The sequence below is a fragment of the Cardiocondyla obscurior genome, linkage group LG02, assembly GCF_019399895.1.
Source record: "Cardiocondyla obscurior isolate alpha-2009 linkage group LG02, Cobs3.1, whole genome shotgun sequence".
Lineage (NCBI taxonomy): Eukaryota > Metazoa > Arthropoda > Insecta > Hymenoptera > Formicidae > Cardiocondyla > Cardiocondyla obscurior.
The window spans coordinates 7,802,513-7,826,251 of NC_091865.1; the positions used below are offsets into that span (position 1 = coordinate 7,802,513).

The window sequence follows — 23,739 nt, forward strand, 5'->3', positions numbered from 1 at the left end:
ATAATCGTCGCAGCGGCGCGAAGTAGCAATGGCATCGCGCGCACGGTGAACGGTATCAGACTCGACTCGCGCGGTCCCGGTCAGTTCCGTGCATTCAATATGGCTGGTCGAGGTGGTTACGACGATTCAAGGCAAGTATCAGCCGCGTTTGCGGCCGTGTCAGGCGGTCGATGGAGTCCTAGATGACCGTAGTCGTGGCAGCTACGCCCGCTGGCTTTGTGCGTCAAGAAGACGTGCGTTTTGCCCGCGTATATCCCCCGGTTTTTAAGGTTAAGTGTGGCTGACGCGAGTACAGGCGCAACACCTTGCGAGGCGCCGCGCGACACGCGGCTTTATTTTGGCCGGTCGGGCTTCCGCGGCGGCGAACCGTAAGCTCTCGACGACGACGCGGCCGACGGCGTGGCCGTTCTTGGGAAATGACGCACGTGTGGTGCACGCACCGCTAGAGCAAGCGAGAGAATGGACTGGAGCTTAACAGAGAGAAAGAGAGAGATAGAGAGAGAGGAAGAACGTTTTGTGCGACGACAGCGTAGGCGCGCGTCTTCGACGTGCGGCCACTGTCGTGATTCTCGGTTGACCAGGCGGCTGTCAGCATGGACTCCGTTTCTGATCGCGTCGCACCCCAATCCATTCAATTAAATTTCTGACACAATACTCCTTAATTTATATATATGTGTGTGTGTGATGTGTGCTCACACACACACGCATACACACATGTATAAGCGAGCTTTTTTATTATGAAAATGAAGTTAACTGGTATGTCAACAAAAGGAAAAAGAATGAATCTATAACATTCTCATGCATATAACAGCTTCTGTCATAATCTGTGATTTTGGAGCAGTTAAATATAATTAATGTTAATAGATTTAATTTGATGAGTTAATATATGTTTGTAAAGATAACGTTCAATTTTATTAAAGAAAATTTTTTTTGTTGTTTAAATTAGTATTATAATGCATAAACTATTTTGCAGATAAATATAATAATTTAAAAACCTACATTCATATAATAGGATTGAACGTCACAATTGAAACAGAAGTAAGAAATTTATTATGTTTTGCATGTATAAAAGTGAATATACATCTTTTTTCAGAGATTATCCCACTCATCGGAGTAGAAAACCGTTGCCGACAGAACCTCCATATACTGCATATGTGGGAAATTTGCCAAATGGAATTGTACAAGGCGACGTGGACAAAATCTTTGAGAAGCTCAATGTTAAAGTCATCAGATTGGTTAAAGACAGAGACACTGACAAGTATGTATTAATTGTAACAAACAGTTTATTTTAATTTTCAATATTTTAATATATTTTCTTATTTATAGATTTAAAGGCTTCTGCTATGTCGAATTCGAAGATTTGTCTGATCTGGAAGCAGCATTGGAGATGGACGGAGCGGTAGAAGTGGACAAATGTTTGATTAAAATTGATGTAGCAGAAGGAAAGAGGAATGACCGTGGTGGCGGCTTTGATAGGAGAAACCGTGGCACTGGCGGTGGAAGTGGATTTAAAGGACGAGATTCCGGCCGCAGTGGATACGGCGAGGATTTTGATAGTAAATCATATTCAGGCAAACATTATATGCTTCTATAAATAATAACGACAGAACACATTTTATAATACTGCAAACAGAGCTATAAAAGAAGTAACTACAATTACGATTACGATTACTAGTAATCATAAAAGATATTACTAATTACGATTATAAAGCGAAGTAACCGTAATCGTCCAGTTATAGATTACCAAAATAGTAATTACTTATACAGTTCTGACTGCTAACTAATTTTTTTTTTATTTTTTTACTACTACGCGAAATCTAACATGTTGCAAATCAGATTTTAACGTTTGTTTTGATACACAGGATACAGCGATAGAGGTCCATATGGTGGTAGTAGGCAAGGTAACGATAGATGGGATTCTAGAAGTAATAGAGGCAATTACGGCCAATTCAACGATGACACAGGTGGAAGTCGTGATTGGCAGCGAAGTACATCTAGCAGATCATTCAGTAATAAACCTCCACTTCGGGGAAGTGGTCCAGAGCGGAAACCCTTTTATGAGGACCCTTACCAAAAAGATGCGGCAGTTCCAGGTATGTATAATACAGTATGTAATTTTCGAAAACATCAATTACTAAATTATAAAAGAGTTTAGAATATAGCTGTAGTTATGTATGTATTTATCGGATAAAAAATAAACTACAATGTATATTTTTTCCTATTTGAGACATAAGATTCATACATGTAAAAATATAAAGTAATTTAATTTGAGTTTAAATTGGTTTTTAAAATGTATTTCTTCCAGAGCTATAGTGACTACTTTTTTTACAGCTCTAATTTCTTGTAATAAAAAGTTATATAAAAATAATTTTTTTTTTCTAGTAAAAATTATATGTATTAGATTAACGCTCGGAATTAGTAGCCCAGTTCGGCCGATTTCTGATTGTCTCCGCCTTCGGAACCCCCACTATCGCTCAAAGCTCGACGACCGGTCGAGCTTCGAGCGATAGTAAGGGACCAAAGACGGAGACGATCAAAAATCGACCGAACTGGGCTAATTCCGAGCGCTGTATTAGATCATTGAAAATTAAATCTAGCTGTTTGATGAATAATTGTTTTGTTCTTAAACTGTTAAAAATCTTAAAAATGTATGTTAATAAAAATACCTAATTTATTATTATCTATTCAATTTTACTTTTTACTTTAGATACTTCTGGAAGAAAACGTTTGGAGCTCAAACCAAGAACTGTCAAAGAGCCTGTGAATGCAATTGCAGAATCGAGTAAAACAAGTTCCATTTATGGAGGTGCAAAGCCTCGAGAAGAAAAATTAGAAACGCCGCAGGACAAGTAAAATTAATCGATATAATCGATAGTCTCATATTTCCCCAAGGAAATTGGAGAAAAAACATTGTTGACAAAATTTTAAAATTAATCCAAGATTCCCTCATAGTTTCCTAAAAAAAAAAAAAATCTAGTGCTGATTCTTCGAACATTTACAATCAGGAAATTTCCTTTTTTTAATTCTTACAAGGGATGTTACCCGCAAAAAAATATATATGTATGTTATACACATAATGTATATACATATATATCTGCTACAGACATAAATCTATTACAATTCCTCTAAGTTTCGCGTATTTTTAATCAAGAATAAATAATTTTTCTTCGTATTTTGTATTTAAATTAACTTTTCAATTTCTCAATGAAGAAAATAGAGTACTTGTAACTACAATATACATAAAGAGAAAATGTGTATGCACAATGCATGCTCCAATAGTGATAGCGATTTATATACATAAATGATTGTTAAGATGCTACGCAGTTGAGTACATTTTAATACTCGTGTCAATTTAATGTTGGGTTTCGTGTCTGTAATAATACTGAGGGTATATGTACAAACTATCACAAATATAAAATGTCACAGCATGTATATTTCATCTTACATTAGTATTTCTTATCTGTACTTGAAACTAAGCCCGGGTTTAAAGAAGTACAAAGGAAAGTGACGACTATAACTAGGTTTCGTTTCCTTCCACAGAATTCTTACTTTTCACCATACAACGCTGATCATTGTGAATCAATCGTTTGTAAGGCAATACGTTCGTTACGATAATAGCATATAGTTGTTTATAATACTAAAAAAGAAAACGATTGTTTTTTTTCTCTTTTCTTTCCAATCGACTCGAGCGATGAAAGGATTTCGAAGTAAAACATATGAGTGGATTCAGCAAATTTCCAATCGCTACGGAAAGCGATATGAAGGAGATAATGCGCCGATTATTATACATTAATAATTATGTAATGAATTAACCAATGCTAACAGTGACGTTAAGGAATTGCGAGGAACGTCGTGAGAATATAGCGAATAAAAAGAGAGGAAAAAAAAAGAAGAAAAACGAAAACTCGAAATAATAATAAATATTATGTAAAACGATGCTTGTATATGATAACTATTTCCTCAATAAAGTAGCTGTTTTGCCTCGTATCTGTCGCAGTGTATTAGGGTAAGTGATATTAGTCACAGTGAAGTAATGAAACGAAATGTAATTTGTAATTGTGAATAATAAGCAATACATGTTCGTAATGTACTTTGTAAGTACGTCTTGTGTGTATATATATATATGTATATATATATACATATATATATATCTTTTTTTTTATCTCCAGTTTAACATTAAATTCTATCTGTTAAAATATAATAAATGCAATTAAATATATAATACAAAATACATAACGAAACGAAATAATACACAAATATATACAATAAGGGAGGTGATTAATTGATGCCAATTATTAACAAGTATTGTAATTTATTGTTATTAATGTGACAGTCGGTATGTCACTCACCCCCCTTCTTTCGTCGACACGAATATGAAACGTAAATTATATCGCATTGTGACTTTTTTTTGCAGGAGAATATAACGGAATGCCGTTCAGCTGTTCGCTTGCCACGCCTCAACTTATTCCGATTCATCGTGTCCTCCCCTCCACCCTTCTCCTTTCGTCGGCGTCAACCCCTTCCGTTGGGCGGCCCAAGTTTAATATCCTGTGCAATCTGTGCCCGTTGTTCTGAGATTCTTCGTCGTGCCTGAACGCGGTGCGACCGCGTGACGTTTCGACGAATATCATAGCAGTTCGGTTTGATTTATTTACTGTGAGATGCGAACCAACGAAGCGGACCACGTTCAGAATTGAGATAACCTGTCTTGCCGTACGAGATATACCGGAGCAATACCACGTCGGGCGATTTCACGCACGCGGCTGAGGTGACCCTGAAATTGACCTTAAGTACGAACGAACAGCACGAACTTGTCTTGGATACTTCCAGTGTCCGACATGTCGAGCGAGAGTGTGAAAACGGTAAGTCCTTTCTGGATTATTACGTGTCACACGAGTTCGATTAAGCTTGGTTTAAACCTACCTTTTGTTTCAAGATTAGAGTGGAAAATGTAGAAATAAATGAATGTTAATTGCAGAATATAAATCGATTAAATTCCAATTTAAAAGTATTCTATTAAAAAAATAAAAAAAAGATATGTGACTAAAGAACTTTGCACATGGCATGCATATTAAGTGATTATTTTAATCTTCAAGATTTGTCTTTTGTCTTTAAACTTAATTTATTTTAGATACTTACGTACGCCTTTTTTCAGTTTGCCAGTCTCGAGACACCCGGATATGTAGGATTTGCAAACTTGCCAAATCAAGTGCACCGAAAGTCTGTGAAAAAAGGCTTTGAGTTCACACTTATGGTTGTAGGAGAATCCGGCCTTGGAAAGTCTACCTTGGTCAATAGTTTATTCCTTACAGATTTGTATCCTGAGCGGATAATTCCTGATGCAGTTGGTAGGCACAAGCAGGTTTATTTTGAAACTTTAGACTTAATATTCAAATTAAACTACAATTCTTTAACAATTTTTTTAATAATTAAAATGCTCATTTATTTCTGCAAATAGAGAAAACCAATCAGACTGTCAAACTTGATGCTTCTACAGTTGAGATAGAAGAGCGAGGTGTAAAGCTTAGATTAACAGTTGTCGATACACCTGGTTATGGAGATGCAATTGATAACACAGACAGCTTTCGAGCTATTATTCAGTATATAGACGATCAATTCGAAAGATTTCTTCGCGACGAAAGTGGTCTCAATAGAAGGAATATTGTAGATAATAGAATACATTGTTGTTTCTATTTCATCTCTCCATTCGGTCATGGGTATAAATTATTCTCTAAAATTAAAATTAGCTTAAAATTAAAGACATGCATAGTAAAACAAATAATGCAGCTGGCTCTTTTATTTATAGATATTTTTTTTTTCTAGGTTGAAGCCATTAGATATCGAGTTTATGAAACAACTTCATAACAAAGTTAATATAGTACCTGTAATAGCGAAAGCTGATGTACTTACCAAAAAGGAAGTTTTGCGCTTGAAAAAAAGAGTTATGGAGGAAATTGAAGGCAATGGAATCAAAATATACCCTTTACCGGACTGTGATAGCGACGAAGATGAAGATTACAAAGAACAAGTACGTCAATTGAAAGAAGCTGTTCCGTTTGCAGTGTGCGGTGCGAATACTTTGCTCGAAGTCAAGGGAAAGAGAGTACGCGGTCGACTATATCCGTGGGGCGTGGTTGAAGTAGAGAACCCAGATCATTGCGATTTTATCAAGTTAAGGACGATGTTGATGTAAGTTTTTATAATTATTTAAATTTTTACGATAATATAAGTCTAATATTATAATTTTTTTTTATAGCACGCATATGCAAGATTTACAAGAAGTAACTCAAGAGGTGCATTATGAAAATTATCGCAGTGAGAGACTGGCAAAAGGAGCTCCAGTGCCACCCCGACGTCAAACGTGAGTACATACATTTTATTTTACTAAACATTACAAAAAGTAACGCTTTACGCGCGTTATTTATTATTTATTTTTATTTTTTTTTTTTTTTAACTTAGTTAATAATTTTCGGTAACAAACTACGGATGAACGTACATATTTTACGTAATATCTTAAACTTTTTTTGTTTCTTAAAAATTTTTTTATGTAAAATATATATAACGAGCGGTGCAGTAAAACTAAACGAGAGAACCAATATATATCACGAAAAAGCATCAACAATGAATTCGATTCGATCTAACACTGGTTTTTTAAAGATATGATAATATTATATTTGCAGCATTGCTGAAACTGAAAAAAATAATACTGTATCAGAAAAAGATCGCATTTTGCAAGAAAAAGAAGCAGAAATACGGCACATGCAAGAATTGCTGGCTGTGATGCAAGCGCAAATGCAACAACAGCAACCTTGATTAAGCATGCATTTGTGTGAAACCGACGTGTGAAATAAGGAAAGTGACTCCTCCATTGTTACGAGTGCCAAAAAGATTTATAACATTTTTGTAGTAAGTTATATGATTTAAAGATCTTGGTTTCAGGCGCAATATTTTTCTAATCTTGTCTTTTATGAAGACAATCTCCTTTTGATATACGATTTATAGGCATTTATTAGTAAAAATATGGAAATACTAATTATCTTTTAGTAAGTGCACATTACCGATATCGGGGGTAATTAACGCCTCTATTAGCCATTCAATGCCTTGTCCAGAACAAATAGACCAACAGAATGGATCTCATTGTGAGAAAGTATTAAACAAATGTTTGCATATCCAAGGTTGACAGGTAAGGCACTTCAGTGGTTTATTATCCCGTTTTTTCAAAAATTTATTTGCATGAGAATCTATTTTGAAGATTTTACAGTGCATTTATCGAGAATCTTATTCAGATTTTTGTTCTTAAATTGATTCATTTGTTCTCTATGTAATTAGTTTACTGATAAACTCTTTAACATTTTATCTCGTATATCTATCCTGTATTTTAACATAGACATAATAAGATCTTATTACATAAGTAAAGTATATAACATTCTTTGTCGCAAAAAAATATTAAATATTTTATACATGCAAAGAAATAGAAATTTTACTTCGGATAATTATACAACAGCATGATTTGAAAAAGAATTATAAAAAAGTGCCTTACAATTTTTATCTATATCACTATAATACAGTACGAATAATAACGTATAATAAATCTAAATGCTTTTTTATGTATAAATATGCAAACGATTTGTTGTGAACATCTTAATTGCATTTAACCTATTTCCGTAATTGAACAACATGTTCACGATGAGTGACTTTTATATTTATAGATTAATAAATAAAAATTAAAAATTAATAAATAAATAAAAAAAAGAATCTCATATAAGACAAATATATATAAACTTTAAAAGGCTGATGCAATTTTCGGATAAAAAGATCTGAATGTAAGATTATACCTAAAATATAATTACGTGTCGTTTAGTTATTAATATGTGACCTGACTGAGAAGTAAAGAGGTATGAATATATGTCAAAACCTTTTTTAAAAAAGAGTAATCAAAAGTTATTTTTAAACATATATTAAACTTTTTTTTTCCTTGCAATTGGCCATTTGTAACTTCTTCCTTCTAAGCTTTTCTATGTATAAGGTCACGAAACATATAAATAATAGTATGTATTTCTAAATATTCATAAATATATTCCTTATATATAATAGAAACTTGTGTTTCTAGAAGTAAAAACATAATGTTAAGATGAATGTCATTACCGATTTAAGAATTTTTTTACATATATCACATATAAATATTCCCTTGTGTGAATTGTTTCATGCAATACAACGAAACGTGTAAAATGTGATTACATATAAGAATAATGCTTAAAGAAATTTTACATAAGTATTAAGTGATTAAATTAATCAAAAGGGCAATATATTTTACGTTTTTAATTCAATCGCACGATACAAGTTTTACGAGCATATTTACACTGAAAACACTTCTATGTTTTTATACAGGAATTATATAAATTTTTATATCTCTTTTATACAAATATATGTCTTTTAACAATCTATTCACGGACTAAGATCTATGCATATAATAATCTATTGCTGTTGAAAAGGCTGCAAAACCTGCGGCACCGACTATACCTGCTTTTATACCAGCTGCAAAGAATAGCACAAGATTAATTTAGATTAGATAAATTAGAAAAGCATTAATTATAATCCATGTGAAAGTTAATTAATACCTCTCAAGCCAATTAATCCACCTGTTACACCGCCTGCGTACGTGCCGTTCTTCCAATCAGTTTTACCTCTATACTAAAATCAAAATTGTTTTTATAACATGCTAAAAACATATTAAATGAAATAATAAACTTTGTCTGCAAAGTTTTTAATACAAGTTCATAGAGCATTACCGATTCTATCGTGCACTCAACGGCAGAAAATATGCATCCAACAACCGCGAAGTTTTTTGCATAGCCGAGAGTTGTGGTTTTCATCTCCTTCAGTATTTCTCGCGCGCTCTGTTGCCTTTCGACGCTCGCTACGTTTGGATTCACGCTAGAGGAAAACAGTCCAATAGCTGCCCCCAAACCATATCCTAAAAGATTAATATTTATATTAATTTAGATTACTGCTATTTAATTTTGACAAACAATAAATTGCTTTTAAATATACAGTCCGAAATAAAATGCCGAATTGTAAAACTGTGGATAAGGAGATTAGAAGTGGAGATGAAAAGTCCTGTAGTACGGGTTTATAAAATTAAAACAAGCAAATAGCGCCTTTGTTTGTCGCGTTCACTCACCCGCGTTTCTTTGTCGCCTTTGTTCCTAAACATTTTAATTTTTTTTTTAATAATGGTATTTTAATAATCACAAATTTTACAAACCCATTTGACATTTTATTTCGGACACGCGTATAATAAATATTATAGTTAGTAATATTCAATATCTGTTGTATTCAGTGAAATGGCATACCGATAACACAACTCATAATGCTCTTGAACGCACAGCTTTCCATCATAGTATCTATCCTCTTCTCCTCGATAGTTTTTATATGTACAGGTCCCAACATCCTGGGAATTATAATGTTCTCCCTGAAATGTCGTTGGTCTCCAACGAGGTACAGAGCGACCTTGTCGAGCTCGTCGTCGCTTAGAGTCACTTTCTTTCCGACGTTTGCCAGTGAAATCGTCTTCCCCAGATCAGTGGGATACATTTTCTATATAATATTCGTGACGATCTGAGCGTAAATATACATCACCGTGAAGTCGCGACAAATTTTAAACACCTGCCGATTGGAAAGTCCATCTCTCACGTATTAAGTTGAATTCGAAACAGAATAATTTGAAATATGGTACTGCATTAAATGTCGCGACAATTTGTAAAAAAGTTAGGCACGTTGCAACTACATTTCATTGAAAAAGATTGCGTATAACTAACCAGTTGTAGACAGCGTGTTTATCATGCTTCCTAACCAAATTCATAGAAAAAGTAGAGAATATGAAAAATAAAATGTCTCGACGGTCTCGACTCTGACGAGCTCGACGGTGGCGTTTCATAACGAATTTTCTTGAAACTAAAATTATGAAATTAACCCACTGGTACAAATTATTCGGCAATTTAGGATATTAAAAAAAATAAGAATATTAGATTCGTTAAACATTATATTTCTTTTTTTTATTATTACATTATTTTCTTCCTTTCTCAATGGGTTGTATCCAAATTTATTCGATGGTCTGGCTTTATAAATTTTTTCATCTTTGCTTTGTCTCGTTTCCTAAATTACAAAAAAAGTAAATATGTATAAAAATATATTAAATAATTCATTAATAATTTGTTAATATTCAAACGATAATTAATCAGTAATTTTCATTACTTTATAAATCTATTTCTTTATACTTACAATTTTATAGTAGCTGGTGGAATAATGTTTCTTTGTTGAAACGATTTATATCGTTCTTTTAGTAAATTTTTAGAAGGATTACAATTTCTTAAATTCCCAGTCAGTTCTTCTGCAAGCTGGAAATCAGGATCAATTGGCTCAAATTTTGTCTTGCTCAGAGTTTTCGGCATGGACAAGTTGATTTCATGTTTTTTAATTCGTTTTTGTCGTAGTAATTCTTGCTTCTTTTCTTTCTCCTCTATTTGCTTTTGCAAAGCTTTTAGTTTATAAATATCTGAAATTTTCTTTTTCTTGAGTTTGTCTAATGCATGTATATTAGTTGCTTGTTTTTGTTCTCGTTGTTTTCTTCTTTGAACAAGTGTCTTTTTGGCATTCTTTACAGGTTTTTTATTTGTTACTGCAGTAGATGAATTTTTATCATCATTTTCTTCTTCTTTATCACTGTCTTTCTCACCAGACTTCGAATTTAATGATTGAGCTGTGGATAAACCTTGTAACATTTCTTTCATCATATTCTCGTTTTGTTTCTTTAATGAGATCTAAAAAAAAGAAATAACATTATAAATTTATATTTAAAGGATATCAAATGTAATAATTAAAAAAATGTGCAGAATACAATATAGAATGATATGCTTATACAAGAAAATATATAGTAGCATTTATATATGAGAATAAAAAGTACTTTTTTAAACATCTGTGTTGTGACTCTGTCCAAATGTTCTTCTTCTTTCATAAGTTTTAATTCTTTTTTGACAACTTCTTGTAATAGTTCCTGGTGACTGGAATATGATGGATTATAAGATGTACCTGGATGTGGTATTTCTACTGCAGGTAAAGGAGATGGTTTTTTATGCAATGATGAAGGTATGTTTCTTTTTTTCATTCCTAAGTGGCTAACTATATGTCTAATGTTATCTGAAGACATCCATTCAGTGACTGTTTCTGGCAATAAAACATTTGTGCTATTCCACATATCATATTTAAACTCTCCTTTTTTAGGACAATTTGCTTTAATAGCCTTTGCAAGCATTCTATTCTTCAATGCTTCCTTCTCTTTTAGTTTTAAAATACCCAACTTCTTTCTTTCCATTTCTCTTTGCTGTAATATAGAACTCATGCGTTCTTCTTTAGTTCTTACACGGTTTCTTTTAGAAATTGGATCAGGCACATTTGTATGTGATTTCAAAGAAGCAAAACATTTTGGCTCTTTGATCTTTAGTGCTAATCTGGCAGCACGTTTAGAAACTGCATTTTCAATTTTATTATCTTTATCAATAACAAACAACTGAGTATCTGTACGATTAGCAAAAGATCCACCCAATCGTTCCTCTAATCTATTATTATCAAGAAATGCATCAACATCTTTAACGTCAATATACTTTCTCCATGATTTTTTTGTTTTTTTTGATACTTTGTGCTTTTTAGTTTTGGCATCAGGCTTGTCTAAAAAAAAATTCTTTACATGTACACCTACACATATAATTTTATGAACCAACTCGTCTTCTTCACAATTATCATATAAATAAATATAAATCGTATCTTATAATTAATATTCTAACACATGACATTAAAGTCATAATATTTTAAACTTATATTTACCCATGTTTATAGTATTTATGTTACTACATATAAGTCTTGATAATTTTTGTTAATTAAAATTTACGTTAATTTGTTTTACTGAACCACGTGTATGGAAAATATTTTAACGATCTTAACACTGATTTAACTTAACCTCGTATGCTTGCATGTCTTGCAACTGTGCGTAGCGAACAATCGCTTAGTGAGCTCTTACATCTGATTGGAACATTCTTTAAGATCTGAAAATATTCACTAATCAGATGCAAGAAATTATTATCAGATGAAGGAAATATTAGCTGCACTCGCTGCACTAGACGTTCAACTCTTTTATGGGTTGTTCAGGTTCCGCTAGTTGTGGTGTGATATTCACCAGTATTTGTATACTGTAAGATTCTTTTATGAATCTTTGTTTTTGAAAGTTAGTTTAATCATTTTACATACGTTTAACTTACATACGTTAAACTTATGAAAAGACTATTTAATGTGGTAATAGAGATATCTACAATACATGTTTTATTGCAAGAATTATCAAATTTGAAGAGTAAGTTATAAATGTATTATTTGATATTTTTCTTTTCTTTTCTTTTAAGGATTTATGTGCATTGCGATAAATTTGGCAGAAGCATCAAGAAGCTCTTGTACTTAGCGAGCAGTAACTAAGTATAAAACAGTAACAAAAGTATAAAACATGGCACACTACAAAGGAGCAGCCAGTGAAGCTGGCAGAGCCATGCAGTTGATGAAAAAGCGAGAGATTGCACAGCAGGAGATAGAACTACGAAAAAAGAAAATCGAAGATGACTTAAAAATTCATAATATAGAGAATAAATTTGCAACTCATTACAATGCTGTTGAACAACAATTAAAAACTTCCACCATTGGTTTAGTTACATTAAATGAGATGAAAGCAAAGCAAGAAAACATAGTGAAGGAACGAGAGAGAAAGCTTGCTCAAAAAGAACGTGAAAGGGAACAGGAGAAGGAAAGAGCATTAGCAGCAAAACAGGCAGAAAAGAACAAGCAAAAAAGACAGATTCAAGCTTTATCTTTCAATTTAGATGAGGATGAAACTGAGATTTCTGAAGAAGATGAAAAAGAAACTTCTGTAATGTTAGAAAATGTACAACCTAGTAGTCCTGTGATAAAAAAGATAAAAAAAAATCCAGATGTAGATACAAGTTTCTTGCCAGACAGAGAAAGAGAGGAAGAAGAAAATAAACTTAGGGAGGAATTGAGACAAGAATGGGCTAAAAAGCAAAACGTATTAAAGGAAGAAGAAATTGAAATTACATTTAGTTATTGGGATGGCTCTGGCCATCGTCGAAGCGTTATTATGAAAAAAGGTAATTCTATTTACCAGCTTCTTCAAAGATGTTTGGAAGTTTTAAGACGCGAATTTAGCGAGCTGAAAACAGTAATGGCAGATCAATTGATGTATGTCAAGGAAGATCTTATATTACCACATCACTATACTTTTTATGATTTTATTGTAACAAAGGTAAAAATATAACATTTACAAAATAACGTTACAATATTTTAATATATTTATATATAAAACGTTATGATTAGGCACGAGGAAAGAGTGGGCCTCTTTTCACATTTGACGTTCATGACGATATACGAGTTATGCATGACGCTTCAGTCGAAACTGAGGAATCACATGCTGGAAAAGTTTTACTTAGGTATTTAACGCAATACTTAGATAATATAATTTTTTACATATTTCGTTTTTATCTCTTTATATTTCACTCTGTGCTTATATTTTTAGATCATGGTACGAAAGGAATAAACACATTTTTCCAGCAAGTAGATGGGAACCCTTTGATCCAACAAAAAGTTATGATAAATATACGGTATCGGATAAAAATAGAAAAAAAGATAAGATTTAATAAATTTAGATTCAACGAATTATCATTTAATTTGAATACGCAGAATGTATAATGTTATAATATTGATAAAATAATTTTATTTTCTTGTACATATCGTAACAATGTATATTGTCATAATAGTAATTTTAATTCTTTCATTTTTTAATATTTATTTACTTTATCATATACATAAATTAAATTGCAAAAATTTAAGAAAAATTAAAAATATATCAATAATTCAATGATTTCAATATAGTCGGAATTAATATAAAAATAAAAACCTATTCTTAAATCCAGTGCTCGAAATAAAATGTACATTTCGACTCGATTCTAAATACTCCTCCTCCGTTTCTCCCCACTATAGCTCAAAGGCTAGCGGCCGAGTTGCCGATCGCGCGTGTGACGCTATGTCTCACTACATTTATCACATAAAAACACTTGAGATATAGCGTCACACGCGCGATCGGCAACTCGGCCGCTAGCCTTTGAGCTATAGTGAGGGTACGGAGGAAGAGTATTTAGAAGCGGGCCGAAATGTGCATTTTATTCCGAGCACTGCTTTAATCTATTCCGATAGCAATTAAAAATATTAAAAATCTATCACGTTGTGTCTTGGAGATAGCTATACAAAAATAAATATATACAAGTATATCGATTATAATCACATACTGTTCATAGGCTTGATACAAGCTGGATCCATATATGTAATATTTTCAGGAAAATGGTCCATTATAATGAACTTTTTCTCGGTCGATTTGTTCAAACAGTCGAGAAATCCAAACCAGTATATGACTAGTCCACACCCAAACCTGTTCCAATAGCTTAAGAATTGTTCCTTTATATATTTTTGATGAACTTCCATATTGCCGAATCGTGCTTTTGATTCAATCCAATTTATAACATAACCGTTGACTGCGATTGGTACTTCTAATTTAACGTCTGGAGTCTTGTCATATCCTCGTAATCGTAAGTGTTCTTCGTTACGAAATGCAATTTTTCTTTGTATTAGACAATTTTGAAGCTTGATTTCATATTCTTGTCCTATGCATCTAAAAAAACATTTTATGAAGATTAAAGATATATACATATATATATACATATATATTTTTACATACATATAAAGTATATTAATGCATACATGTTTAATAAAAAGTACTTACATTCCCATTGCATCAGCTATAGGTCCATATAAATCATCATACAATGTACACTGTAACAAAAAACTAAACTTAAAGAATTCTCTTTCATAAGTAGGTAAAACAATCTTTTAATCTAATGAAATGGAAAATTTTTTTTTAATTGTATTCAATATTGTTTTTAATTATAATTACCAAATAAATTTCATATGCAAGATCCTTATTATCAATCAAAGTAGTATCCTTAAATAGTTTTGAAACTAAATTTTTTGAAACTGAAATAAAATTTTATACATTTTTAATTTTAAATGCATTAATTTATAGTGCCTACTACTGTATCTATTTACCATTAACTATTACCATTTGCATTATCCCGCATACAGTATTTTTCTAAAATGTTACGTGCTAATAAAGCTGGTGCAGCATCAATATTTTTTGCTATTCTTAACAGGATTCCTATTGACTCTCCATTTTGTACTGCTTCTAAATAACTGATTTAAAAGAAAAAAGTATTACACACATATATTAACATTTAAAAAAGAATATTATAAAAGGTAATTATTACAATAATTTTACAAAGATTATTTTACCTGTCATAATAACTTTTGTTGTTCCCAAACAATCTAACATGGTTAGTTTTCATTTTCTGCTGTATTTCTAAGGACAGGATGCTATACAGTGTATTTGGATGAATACTGTGTAAAAATAATACATCTTATCATTTATGTATTTTAAATAATAATTAACGCGAGATAATAGTTGAATTGACGTTTCTAAAAAATAATTATAAAGACTTTTCAGTCGTCATTGATTAACATTTAATTAAAAAAAATATGCTTACTCATTATACTTTTCCTTCAACATTTTGGCACAGTCTTTTGACAGGCCAGGAAAATTACGGATTGTCAACATTATTTCATTGTATACTTCAATCTTCATCGTGCACGTCGATTATCATAACCTCAAACCTGGGACCTAATAAAAATCCTAATGGCACGACTTATTATCAAACTATTTTTTTTATCGTCGATGTGGGATTAAAATCCTTTTGGGTGTATGTACCACTGGTCGCGTTTTGTTCCGGGTCCCGTTACTAGATTCATCTGTATTGTCTCGTCTATAATGAGAGATCTTTAAGTCGCAAGAACGGTCGTAGCACTTATTTTTGGTCGTAGGCTAGTCATCGTACTTGTAGTCGCTCGCCTCGGTTTTTATCCTTCGATTATTTAATGTCAGTAGAATTAAATCTCATATGTTTAATATATTTAAATTTAAATATATAAATAGCTCTAAATCGATATAAAGCTATAATTTGTAAAGATATTACAATTAATTACACAATTATTTAAAATATTACTTAGGCTATTGATCGAGCAAATCATTTGATAAACTATCACTTTTAATCAATTGAATCGGATTTTCTTCCGTTCGTATTATAGGTTCACCGTCGAGTTTCTCTAAATTTGACAAACGTCGTGCAACCTCAAGTCTCCATTGCTCTACCTATAAAGAAAATAATATTAAAAAGTACATTAATGATCAGATAAAATTTAATCCTCAATTACAATTAAACAAAAACGGTAATTTAATCATACGCTTATATAGGTGGCCAAAGTCAAAATAAACCAAATGAATAAATTTGTCAATCCCGGGGTTTCTCGACGCGAAAACTCCAGATACGCTCGAGAAGTATCGTGAGGTTAGGAGGAATAACTCAGTGGCACGATCAGAACACCATTTTCCCTCAAATTCCGTGGCCACGCCTTTTTTGTAATGGCTTGCTATCTCTCATTGCCGTAAAATTGGCGGGAACGGTGCTGTGTTAGTTAATTCCAATAAACTTCGCTACGAGCCGCAACCATCGCCACTGTGGGAGCAAAGCCCTCGAAATTGTTGCTCGTAGCTCAGCTGTGCTCAGCTGATTTACGTTCTCGCGTTCTTTTCACTTGGCGCCGCAAGAGTAAAAACTTTTATAAATGAATTTAATTGATATCTGAATGTATATTTAAATATTTAAAGAAGCGAGAGATGCTGAAGTATCATATAAGGTATACGCACACATCAGTATTTAATTGCCGAAAATTATTAAACGTAAAACAGCTTTCTTTAAAAAAGAATAACGCGTGCAAGTGCGCGCTTTGTAGTATTCGGTTAATATTAAAAATCGGAATAAATTAAAGACGCGCGAGTATGTAATAGCCATCGACACATTCGCGTCAGTTTTATGCGACGCGGCACAAACAAACTACCCTCCTCGAACCCCTTGAACCCTGTGTGTCGACATCCAATACTTGATACATAGAGGTGTGCTGCAACTCCAACGGTACAAGCACTTTCCAAACACAATTTTCGCACGCTCCCGTTTGTTTGATTTTCAAATGTAAAATTACCGCTAATATTGCAAAACACTGCTTATCTTTTATCTCCATTTGTTCTACTATTTCGTGAGTTATCAAAAGTACTATAGAATTTTTCTGTATATTTTTCTAATTTACTTTCATTATTTTTCTAACGTATATTAAATAATTTAAAAAGTAAGTGCTTTTCTTTAAAACGTTATATGTGTAAGAAAGGAATGTTATATTTCACTATTTACCGTAATATATTGATGTAATAAATACCTCAAGACTTTCATACAACGGATTACCGACGAAAACCAAATCTCGAAGATTTGCGAGCTCTTGCAGCCTCGCGAATTCATTCCACTCTCGTACCAAGTTGTTAGACATGTAAAGTACTCGAAGGTTTTTCATCATCTGAATACCTTTCATCTTCTCAATGCAGTTGTAAGAAATCCAAAGCTCTTCGAGAGTGTCGCCTAAAGGTTCAAGACCAGCGAAGCCCTTGATTAAATTACGACCTAATGACAAGATCTTTAAATTTTTTATAGTCCCAACGCCTACAACAAAGAAATAGTGCCAAGTGATTTCAAGTGCTACAACACGTTAAGATAATCCAGAAACTGGCACGGAAAGAAGGAAGGAAGGAAGGAAGGAAGGAAGGATGGATGGAAAACAGCCTACCCTAACTTAACTGAAAGCTACAAATGTAAGTAAACCGACAACACACTGTCGATCGTATATTACTCAATTATAATTATCATATAGGAATTATTATAATTAATTAATGTCCCCAATTTATAATGACGCGCGCGAATTGGAATATTTTGAAAAATAGCGCACGCGAAGCGTGCGGATGGTTTGTTCCAGTTTTATATAAATATATAAAACCGCTTTTTTTTTTTTTTTACGAGATAAAAAAAAAGTAATAAGAGACCTCTGATTTTTATAAATTTTGTCCAAAAATATATATACGTAAATTGATATCTAAATATATCGGTTAACTGCATAATAATACTATTTATTATAAATATTAATAATAATTATTTAACAAAATGTTCGTATCGTGTTATACAATTGTCTGCAACATTTTTTCTACAAACTGCCGTAATAGAATTGGATTTAAAATTCTTTCACCGTTTCGCGATACATTAAATTTTTACCTGCAATCTTTTCAATCATGTTTGTCGATAGAGAGAGCTTTTCACAGTTTACTAAGCTTGCCAGTGCATTGTCCATTTTTTCCATTGGTGGCCATTGGAAGCTTAAATTTACTTCTGTTGCCGTAGCTGCGTTTAGTTGATTCTCTTCTTCCCATCTCCGTATAGCTTCTTTGCAAGTAGTTGGCTTCGCAGATGCCATGATAAACCGTAATAATATATCTTCCCGACGTCGACATAAATTTTGAAAGTATTTAATTTTTTTAGTCGCTTGTTTTATTCGTATTAAATTATTATAAAATACTGGGCAATATTACATATTGTTACGCCCGGCAGAACATGCGTTTGTGCAGTAATAATAATTCAATAAAAATAATATAATAGAATAATTAGTACGATCAATGTATAAACACACAAAAAAAAAACGTAATTAATAACGCGGCCAAATATTTCGTTAGCTAATTACGTCATTGATCAAAGTAGCATTGTAATAATAACGGTGCTACCAATAATTAACGCTGAAAATATTTTACCAATATCCGCGCTTAATTTCTACAGTATTACATTATCATCTTTTATCAAATGAGTTAACAATATTAAATATATTATTAAACAGCACACTAGAAGTAACGCGTTTGCATGCACAAACGAATAAAAAATTGAATCGTAAAAGAAAGTTTTCAACACATGCAATTATTCTACATTCTATGCAGCAGTACATTATTTTATCTGTAACGTATAAATATATCAAACTACCTCGTCTGCGTGTATATAATTATCGAGAATGTAACAATACGAATATTTCCTTCTTTTTTTTTTAATTTGCATTCACATATTTATATACATATATACGTATATAAATTGAAAGTGAAGAGTTATGAATAAAAGTCAGCGGTCGATCCAATACACTTAATACTCTTCATCGCCAGTCCGTCAAGTGCCACAATGTCCAGGTATCACCCCATGCCTCGTAACTATCACGTAGACGTACCATCTGAGGTTACAAGAACCGAGCACTTGGTATTACTTGTTTTCTCTGGTTGCATGGCAATCTGCCACGGTCAGAGGTTTGCAATATCCGGCACCAAGCAAAATAATCGATGCATAAAGCGCATGCGTCTGGAGCGAGTATTTGTTAACCAGGTGTCTTAATACTAATGATTTACGATACGTATTAACGCGGTAAAGAAACAAACGGGATCCAAAAAAGACACGCGCCAGACGTATACGTCCGATAAGCGATGACGCGCATTGATTCTTAAGCGCGCTCGAAGAAGCGGCGTTAATGAAAATTCCGGGAACAACAAAGGCAGTCTAGCCCGTTTTTAAATCTACGCCTGCACGTTAATAGATTAGCATTTACGATTAAAGCCGCAGTAGCAAAGGTTGAAAAACGAACGGTATTGGCATCAATTTACGTGTCGCAATCAGGCAAGTTAAATAAACTTCTATCTACATCACAATGTCGAAAGTAAAAATTTTTCTCAGCATTTTATTATCCAAAAAATGATTGGCAGTATTGTCACGTTACGTATTACAACGAGCAGACACAACGACACTTCAATAACGACCAATAAGTTACATTCATTGTTTTTTGGGAGATACTAATAGCACGAACCAATAGGATTATCGGCGGTGTAACGTTAAGTAATGAAATATGCAATTTGACGGAAGTCAACTTGTTATTGTAACGTTAATTTCAGTGAGTTTTAAAATAAGATCTGCTAGCTTGTATATTTTCGAGAGGAGAAGTTATACCACCGACAGCGCACAGTGAGGCGATTTCACAGGTAACACGATGAATCAACAACAAATAAATATATCGGTAATATACATATAATAATAGATTATACAGTGTGATATTCATGGGGCTTACACTGAGTTAGCTTAAATTACAAAAATACGCAAAGGCACTTGGTAAAAATCTTCGGCTTCTCGGCTAATAGAAACATTTCGGGATAGATCCTTAAACTCAAAGTTTACACATCGTACTACGTCGCAACTCGTATTGGCTGCTACGATCGAATTAAATCGCACGACGACGATAACGAAGAATGCCGGTAGAAGACTTGTTGAGTTTTATTCGGACTGTCAAGAGTCATGGTACGTCTCGAAATACACGTGTAACGCAACGGGAGAAAGGAAGTCCGTAATTTACTACTATAATCCGAAACGTTAACTTTTTGTATACATAGCCTAGGGACAATAAAACATTCACACGAGTAGGGCAAAAGTTGCACGTCATTCGCGCATTGTTCCCGTTAAGTAGGTGTATAGAGAGCTCTACGCACTCAGATTTTACGCTACATTCGTATAATTCGGATAAACAGGCATAGAGATCGCAGAAAATAGACAACTTTTATAGACACTCTCTTTAAAAATTCGAAAAGAATATCTCTTCTCAGAAGACGTTATCTAACGTTGCACCCACAACGTGCGTGCGAGGAAAACACGCGACACGATAGGATTTCATATCCATTACGGCAAAGTATTGCGCGCAAAGTGCCGTAAAAACTACGTACTAGGTATGTATATCAATTAATATCGATATCACGCATATCAGTATAAAATAATGGATTAAAAAATAATTCATAGGATAGTCGATTTAAAGAATTTACAGAGTCGGACCTCGAGCCACTAATTAAAACTTACTCGATACGCGATTGTATAATAACGTTTAACGTATCTGGAATTAACATACGTAATCGATGTCTACCTCTTGAGACGTAGATGATAAAAATTATGCACGCACGCGCGACGTACAGATTCGTTCAATAGCGTAGGAAACATTTTAGCAACATATAATAGGCAGCTTTACCCTATATATATATATATATATATATAGAATTTTTTTTTTAATTGTAACAAACACGTTAGATAGCAAAGTAACCTTATGATTTTTATTTACAACTTAATGTCAAGTAACATTAGCGTATTGCATCAAGTTGGCCTTACATATGATAATGGGCTGCGGAGAGTCCGTTGGAACGCGAAAAATTAACGATACCAGCAATCCAAGCGAATTTAGCGATAAGAAAATAACGGCGGTATTTCATTATCAACGCCGTCACCTAACGAAATCGACATTCATCAACGAGAGGATTGAGGATGCACGTCCATACACGTTGGATATACTTTTATATAGATTAGCTTGCAGGAGTATACAATTATACGTGAATTTCGCATGTACATATATTAATTCGAACGGTTCATTAGCTTCATCGTACATTATAAACCGCGAATTTAATAGTAATTAATTCACGCCGTGATTCAATTAAAATCTTTTTCTTATCGTCACGTTTGATTTGAACTTTTGATTGTATTATTAAGAACCGCCGGATTCAGCACCATGTATAATTACATAAAGCTAGACACGCATCAACGTGTAACGCCTATTTTGCTGGAGCTTTTTTTTTAACGAGTAACGCAGAATATTCAACAAAAAAATGAGATATAAGAGCAGAAACGAGTAACAAAACTTGTCAGAGTTAATTACTTTAAATTCAAAATTATATAAATTCTATAAAATTGAATGCAATTTATTACAAGCAGTCTGAATACCGAACTTTGCTTGAATAACGACTTTAATGAATAATTTAATAGTACTACTTAATCTTTCAAAAGAAGGGAGGACGAAGTTTATGTTACGAGAAAGTTACTATAAAGCATCGCTCACACCTGAGACTGAAAGGGTTAATCACTCACATTTCTCACAAGATAATTCTAGTTAAACGAGCGTGGAATCGAGCGACATTTTATCCTTTCCAAATACCGTGCGCGTTAATTTTCACTAATTGGCACTTTGTTAACCCGATGCTAATTGTATCCATTTTGGTCCACGGACCAACTCGCCTCTTCTATAGGATTACGAGGTGCTCTCGTAACCGCTATCAATAGCGAAGACTTGACACTTTATTCTAAACTTTAACCTACATAATGTTGATTTAAAGACCCATTCGTTTTGCACATTCACACCACATTCTCGCAATTCCTTTCCGACGCGCAAAATTTTGTTCTGTTGTGTTCGAATAAAATTCTCGCGTCAAGAAAAGAAGTTTCTCATTTCGTACTTACGTACTAATAAAACAGGAGTCGCGTCCGGATAGGTTTTCTTGTCGCGGTGTCTTAAAGTACGTGGAGGTTCTCGCAATTTTTAAATTTGCTATCTTCTTTGCCGAACAGCCAAGTCAGCATCTGCCTCGCTTTCATGCTGGCCCTCACGACGCCTCTGGATTTGTACCAATGTGCACTACCTTCACTGCTACCACGATTCTCCTGGTTAGCCTGGACCACCTTTAAACGGATCTGATTGAGTATGCCAACCAAAAGCTCGTCGACGTTGTGATTGATGCCCACGGACACTTCAATAAACTTCGCGCGGTAAGTACACGCCAAGCATTTCCCATCTACAACGAACAGTTAAAAAGTTCGGAATAAAAATCCACAATTGAGATAAACAAGTGTATAAATTGTTGTTTAAACCTTCCTCGGTATCTTTGCGAAAAATGAGCACGGCAATAACAATGAAAAAATTTTTACACTGCGAAATAAATACGTTGAAGCATACGATTTTGTAACTGTAACTTCCTTGAACTTAAAACGTCATATTACGATAATAATGCAAAGTTTTTATTTATAATTTAACATTTATAAAAGTTTCACGTTTATAAAAAATTAAAAAAATTAATTATCTAAGATTGGCGATGTGTACCATGCACATATGGATATGGTAAGCTTATTTTTATTTTAGAATTTGCCTAATGTACCATATCTTATGTGTGACGTTCAGTTTTATAAAGTGTGACAAAATCGTCTAGCCACAAAAAAATATGTAAAAAGAAAAAATGTTCCGCCTTTCTCTTACCCTGAGGCGAAACCACTCTTGAACGAACCAAATCGACCTTGTTCCCGACCAGAATAGCTGGTCTACCACGAAGAAGATCTTGATCATGAAGTCGAGCGAGATATTCTTCGGCCCTTTGAAAGGAAGCCTTGTCGATTACTGAATACATTACGACGTAAGCGTCTGGCAATGGCATTTTTTCCATTTCGGTCTGTAAAATTGATATTAATTCGGTGTAAATTTGATATTAAATTTATTAATTAAAAAAAGCAAAAATATATATACAATATATAAATAAAATGTATTCAATATATGTTGTAGCATTTTATAGAAAAGCAATTCTGTTTCTTTACCTTAAAATTAGTAATGTTTAGAAATTTAAGCTCGCTTTCTTCACCGTTCAACATCACAAAAACAGATTGCTCACTCGGCACATCTGGAATAAAATAAAAAAAAATAACAATTATTATATAAATCCTTTTAAAAAGATTATTTTTTCCCAATAAATAATTTAATAATATAAATTCTTTCTAT

General features: G+C 33.1%; 8 protein-coding genes across 14 annotated transcripts in view; 3 read left to right on the top strand and 5 right to left on the bottom strand.

Moving 5' to 3' along the window:
- Window positions 1-22: 22 nt before the first annotated feature.
- Eif4h1 (eukaryotic translation initiation factor 4H1) lies at window positions 23-3,434 on the top strand. 2 transcript variants are annotated; one of them, XM_070668493.1, is made up of 5 exons: window positions 23-131; window positions 1,094-1,258; window positions 1,327-1,571; window positions 1,863-2,093; window positions 2,708-3,434. In XM_070668493.1, the coding sequence occupies exons 1-5, from the start codon at window positions 100-102 to the stop codon at window positions 2,851-2,853; spliced, it is 819 nt and encodes a 272-aa protein (XP_070524594.1). In that variant the 5' UTR covers window positions 23-99; the 3' UTR covers window positions 2,854-3,434. The 2 variants fall into 2 exon arrangements, with proteins under 2 accessions (XP_070524594.1, XP_070524599.1); XM_070668498.1 differs by having other exon boundaries at window positions 1,327-1,556.
- Window positions 3,435-4,441: 1,007 nt separating this feature from the next.
- Window positions 4,442-7,615, top strand: Septin1 (Septin 1). The gene is made up of 6 exons (XM_070668459.1): window positions 4,442-4,862; window positions 5,156-5,348; window positions 5,459-5,717; window positions 5,824-6,189; window positions 6,257-6,361; window positions 6,681-7,615. The coding sequence occupies exons 1-6, from the start codon at window positions 4,839-4,841 to the stop codon at window positions 6,811-6,813; spliced, it is 1,080 nt and encodes a 359-aa protein (XP_070524560.1). The 5' UTR covers window positions 4,442-4,838; the 3' UTR covers window positions 6,814-7,615.
- A 438-nt stretch (window positions 7,616-8,053) lies between these two features.
- Window positions 8,054-9,881, bottom strand: LOC139109448 (mitochondrial import inner membrane translocase subunit Tim22). Its single transcript, XM_070668512.1, has 4 exons — window positions 9,354-9,881; window positions 8,790-8,974; window positions 8,619-8,691; window positions 8,054-8,535 (listed from the first exon to the last, which is right to left on the bottom strand). The coding sequence occupies exons 1-4, from the start codon at window positions 9,592-9,594 to the stop codon at window positions 8,453-8,455; spliced, it is 582 nt and encodes a 193-aa protein (XP_070524613.1). The 5' UTR covers window positions 9,595-9,881; the 3' UTR covers window positions 8,054-8,452.
- Window positions 9,882-10,029: 148 nt separating this feature from the next.
- On the bottom strand, window positions 10,030-12,038 carry LOC139109357 (ribosome biogenesis protein NOP53). Of its 2 annotated transcripts, none has more exons than XM_070668366.1 (4): window positions 11,881-12,038; window positions 10,964-11,724; window positions 10,282-10,820; window positions 10,030-10,155 (listed from the first exon to the last, which is right to left on the bottom strand). In XM_070668366.1, exons 1-4 carry the CDS (start codon window positions 11,882-11,884, stop codon window positions 10,083-10,085), a joined length of 1,377 nt encoding a protein of 458 aa, XP_070524467.1. In that variant the 5' UTR covers window positions 11,885-12,038; the 3' UTR covers window positions 10,030-10,082. The 2 variants fall into 2 exon arrangements, with proteins under 2 accessions (XP_070524467.1, XP_070524456.1); XM_070668355.1 differs by having other exon boundaries at window positions 10,964-11,751; window positions 11,881-12,036.
- Window positions 12,039-12,186: 148 nt separating this feature from the next.
- Window positions 12,187-13,764, top strand: LOC139109414 (protein FAM50 homolog). Its single transcript, XM_070668465.1, has 4 exons — window positions 12,187-12,345; window positions 12,450-13,357; window positions 13,429-13,541; window positions 13,628-13,764. The coding sequence occupies exons 2-4, from the start codon at window positions 12,548-12,550 to the stop codon at window positions 13,746-13,748; spliced, it is 1,044 nt and encodes a 347-aa protein (XP_070524566.1). The 5' UTR covers window positions 12,187-12,345; window positions 12,450-12,547; the 3' UTR covers window positions 13,749-13,764.
- On the bottom strand, window positions 13,330-16,209 carry LOC139109433 (CDAN1-interacting nuclease 1). The gene is made up of 6 exons (XM_070668487.1): window positions 15,705-16,209; window positions 15,454-15,558; window positions 15,224-15,354; window positions 15,059-15,138; window positions 14,888-14,937; window positions 13,330-14,776 (listed from the first exon to the last, which is right to left on the bottom strand). Exons 1-6 carry the CDS (start codon window positions 15,800-15,802, stop codon window positions 14,389-14,391), a joined length of 852 nt encoding a protein of 283 aa, XP_070524588.1. The 5' UTR covers window positions 15,803-16,209; the 3' UTR covers window positions 13,330-14,388.
- Window positions 16,210-16,225: 16 nt separating this feature from the next.
- LOC139109456 (dynein axonemal light chain 1) lies at window positions 16,226-18,565 on the bottom strand. Its single transcript, XM_070668542.1, has 3 exons — window positions 18,366-18,565; window positions 17,485-17,762; window positions 16,226-16,366 (listed from the first exon to the last, which is right to left on the bottom strand). Exons 1-3 carry the CDS (start codon window positions 18,562-18,564, stop codon window positions 16,226-16,228), a joined length of 618 nt encoding a protein of 205 aa, XP_070524643.1. The 5' UTR covers window position 18,565.
- A 1,338-nt stretch (window positions 18,566-19,903) lies between these two features.
- Window positions 19,904-23,739, bottom strand: part of Rgk3 (Rad, Gem/Kir family member 3) — a 35,657-nt gene continuing 31,821 nt past the window's right edge. For 3 of the 5 annotated variants that reach the window (XM_070668400.1, XM_070668418.1, XM_070668407.1), the window contains 3 exons: window positions 23,559-23,641; window positions 23,227-23,416; window positions 19,904-22,768 (listed from right to left, as the gene is read on the bottom strand). In XM_070668400.1, coding sequence (XP_070524501.1) covers window positions 22,488-22,768; window positions 23,227-23,416; window positions 23,559-23,641 — 554 coding nt within the window. In that variant the 3' untranslated portion in view covers window positions 19,904-22,487. The remainder of the gene's footprint in view (window positions 22,769-23,226; window positions 23,417-23,558; window positions 23,642-23,739) is intronic. The other 2 variants (XM_070668427.1, XM_070668436.1) reach the window with 2 other exon arrangements.

What these genes read in the sequence shown, in the direction of transcription:
- Eif4h1 (XM_070668493.1), top strand. Translation starts at nt 100, where the DNA reads ATGGCTGGTCGAGGTGGTTACGACGATTCAAG. An exon ending in AAAGACAGAGACACTGACAA is followed by an intron (nt 1,259 to 1,326) that starts GTATGTATTAAT and finishes TCTTATTTATAG; the next exon opens with ATTTAAAGGCTTCTGCTATG. An exon ending in AAAAGATGCGGCAGTTCCAG is followed by an intron (nt 2,094 to 2,707) that starts GTATGTATAATA and finishes TTTTTACTTTAG; the next exon opens with ATACTTCTGGAAGAAAACGT.
- Septin1 (XM_070668459.1), top strand. Translation starts at nt 4,839, where the DNA reads ATGTCGAGCGAGAGTGTGAAAACG. An exon ending in GATAATTCCTGATGCAGTTG is followed by an intron (nt 5,349 to 5,458) that starts GTAGGCACAAGC and finishes TTCTGCAAATAG; the next exon opens with AGAAAACCAATCAGACTGTC. An exon ending in GTGCCACCCCGACGTCAAAC is followed by an intron (nt 6,362 to 6,680) that starts GTGAGTACATAC and finishes TTATATTTGCAG; the next exon opens with CATTGCTGAAACTGAAAAAA.
- LOC139109448 (XM_070668512.1), bottom strand. Translation starts at nt 9,594, where the DNA reads ATGTATCCCACTGATCTGGGGAAGACGATTTCACTGGCAAACGTCGGA. An exon ending in CATTATGAGTTGTGTTATCG is followed by an intron (nt 8,975 to 9,353) that starts GTATGCCATTTC and finishes TTAATCTTTTAG; the next exon opens with GATATGGTTTGGGGGCAGCT. An exon ending in TGGATTAATTGGCTTGAGAG is followed by an intron (nt 8,536 to 8,618) that starts GTATTAATTAAC and finishes TATTCTTTGCAG; the next exon opens with CTGGTATAAAAGCAGGTATA.
- LOC139109357 (XM_070668355.1), bottom strand. An exon ending in CAACACAGATGTTTAAAAAA is followed by an intron (nt 10,821 to 10,963) that starts GTACTTTTTATT and finishes TCTTTTTTTTAG; the next exon opens with ATCTCATTAAAGAAACAAAA. An exon ending in CCACCAGCTACTATAAAATT is followed by an intron (nt 10,156 to 10,281) that starts GTAAGTATAAAG and finishes TTTGTAATTTAG; the next exon opens with GAAACGAGACAAAGCAAAGA.
- LOC139109414 (XM_070668465.1), top strand. Translation starts at nt 12,548, where the DNA reads ATGGCACACTACAAAGGAGCAGCCAGTGAAGCTGGCAGAGCCATGCAG. An exon ending in ATGATTTTATTGTAACAAAG is followed by an intron (nt 13,358 to 13,428) that starts GTAAAAATATAA and finishes CGTTATGATTAG; the next exon opens with GCACGAGGAAAGAGTGGGCC. An exon ending in GCTGGAAAAGTTTTACTTAG is followed by an intron (nt 13,542 to 13,627) that starts GTATTTAACGCA and finishes TTATATTTTTAG; the next exon opens with ATCATGGTACGAAAGGAATA.
- LOC139109433 (XM_070668487.1), bottom strand. Translation starts at nt 15,802, where the DNA reads ATGAAGATTGAAGTATACAATGAAATAATGTTGACAATCCGTAATTTT. An exon ending in TTGAAGGAAAAGTATAATGA is followed by an intron (nt 15,559 to 15,704) that starts GTAAGCATATTT and finishes ATTTTTACACAG; the next exon opens with TATTCATCCAAATACACTGT. An exon ending in ATAGCTGATGCAATGGGAAT is followed by an intron (nt 14,777 to 14,887) that starts GTAAGTACTTTT and finishes ATGTTTTTTTAG; the next exon opens with ATGCATAGGACAAGAATATG.
- LOC139109456 (XM_070668542.1), bottom strand. Translation starts at nt 18,564, where the DNA reads ATGGCATCTGCGAAGCCAACTACTTGCAAAGAAGCTATACGGAGATGG. An exon ending in CATGATTGAAAAGATTGCAG is followed by an intron (nt 17,763 to 18,365) that starts GTAAAAATTTAA and finishes TCTTTGTTGTAG; the next exon opens with GCGTTGGGACTATAAAAAAT. An exon ending in CGTTGTATGAAAGTCTTGAG is followed by an intron (nt 16,367 to 17,484) that starts GTATTTATTACA and finishes TTTTCTTTATAG; the next exon opens with GTAGAGCAATGGAGACTTGA.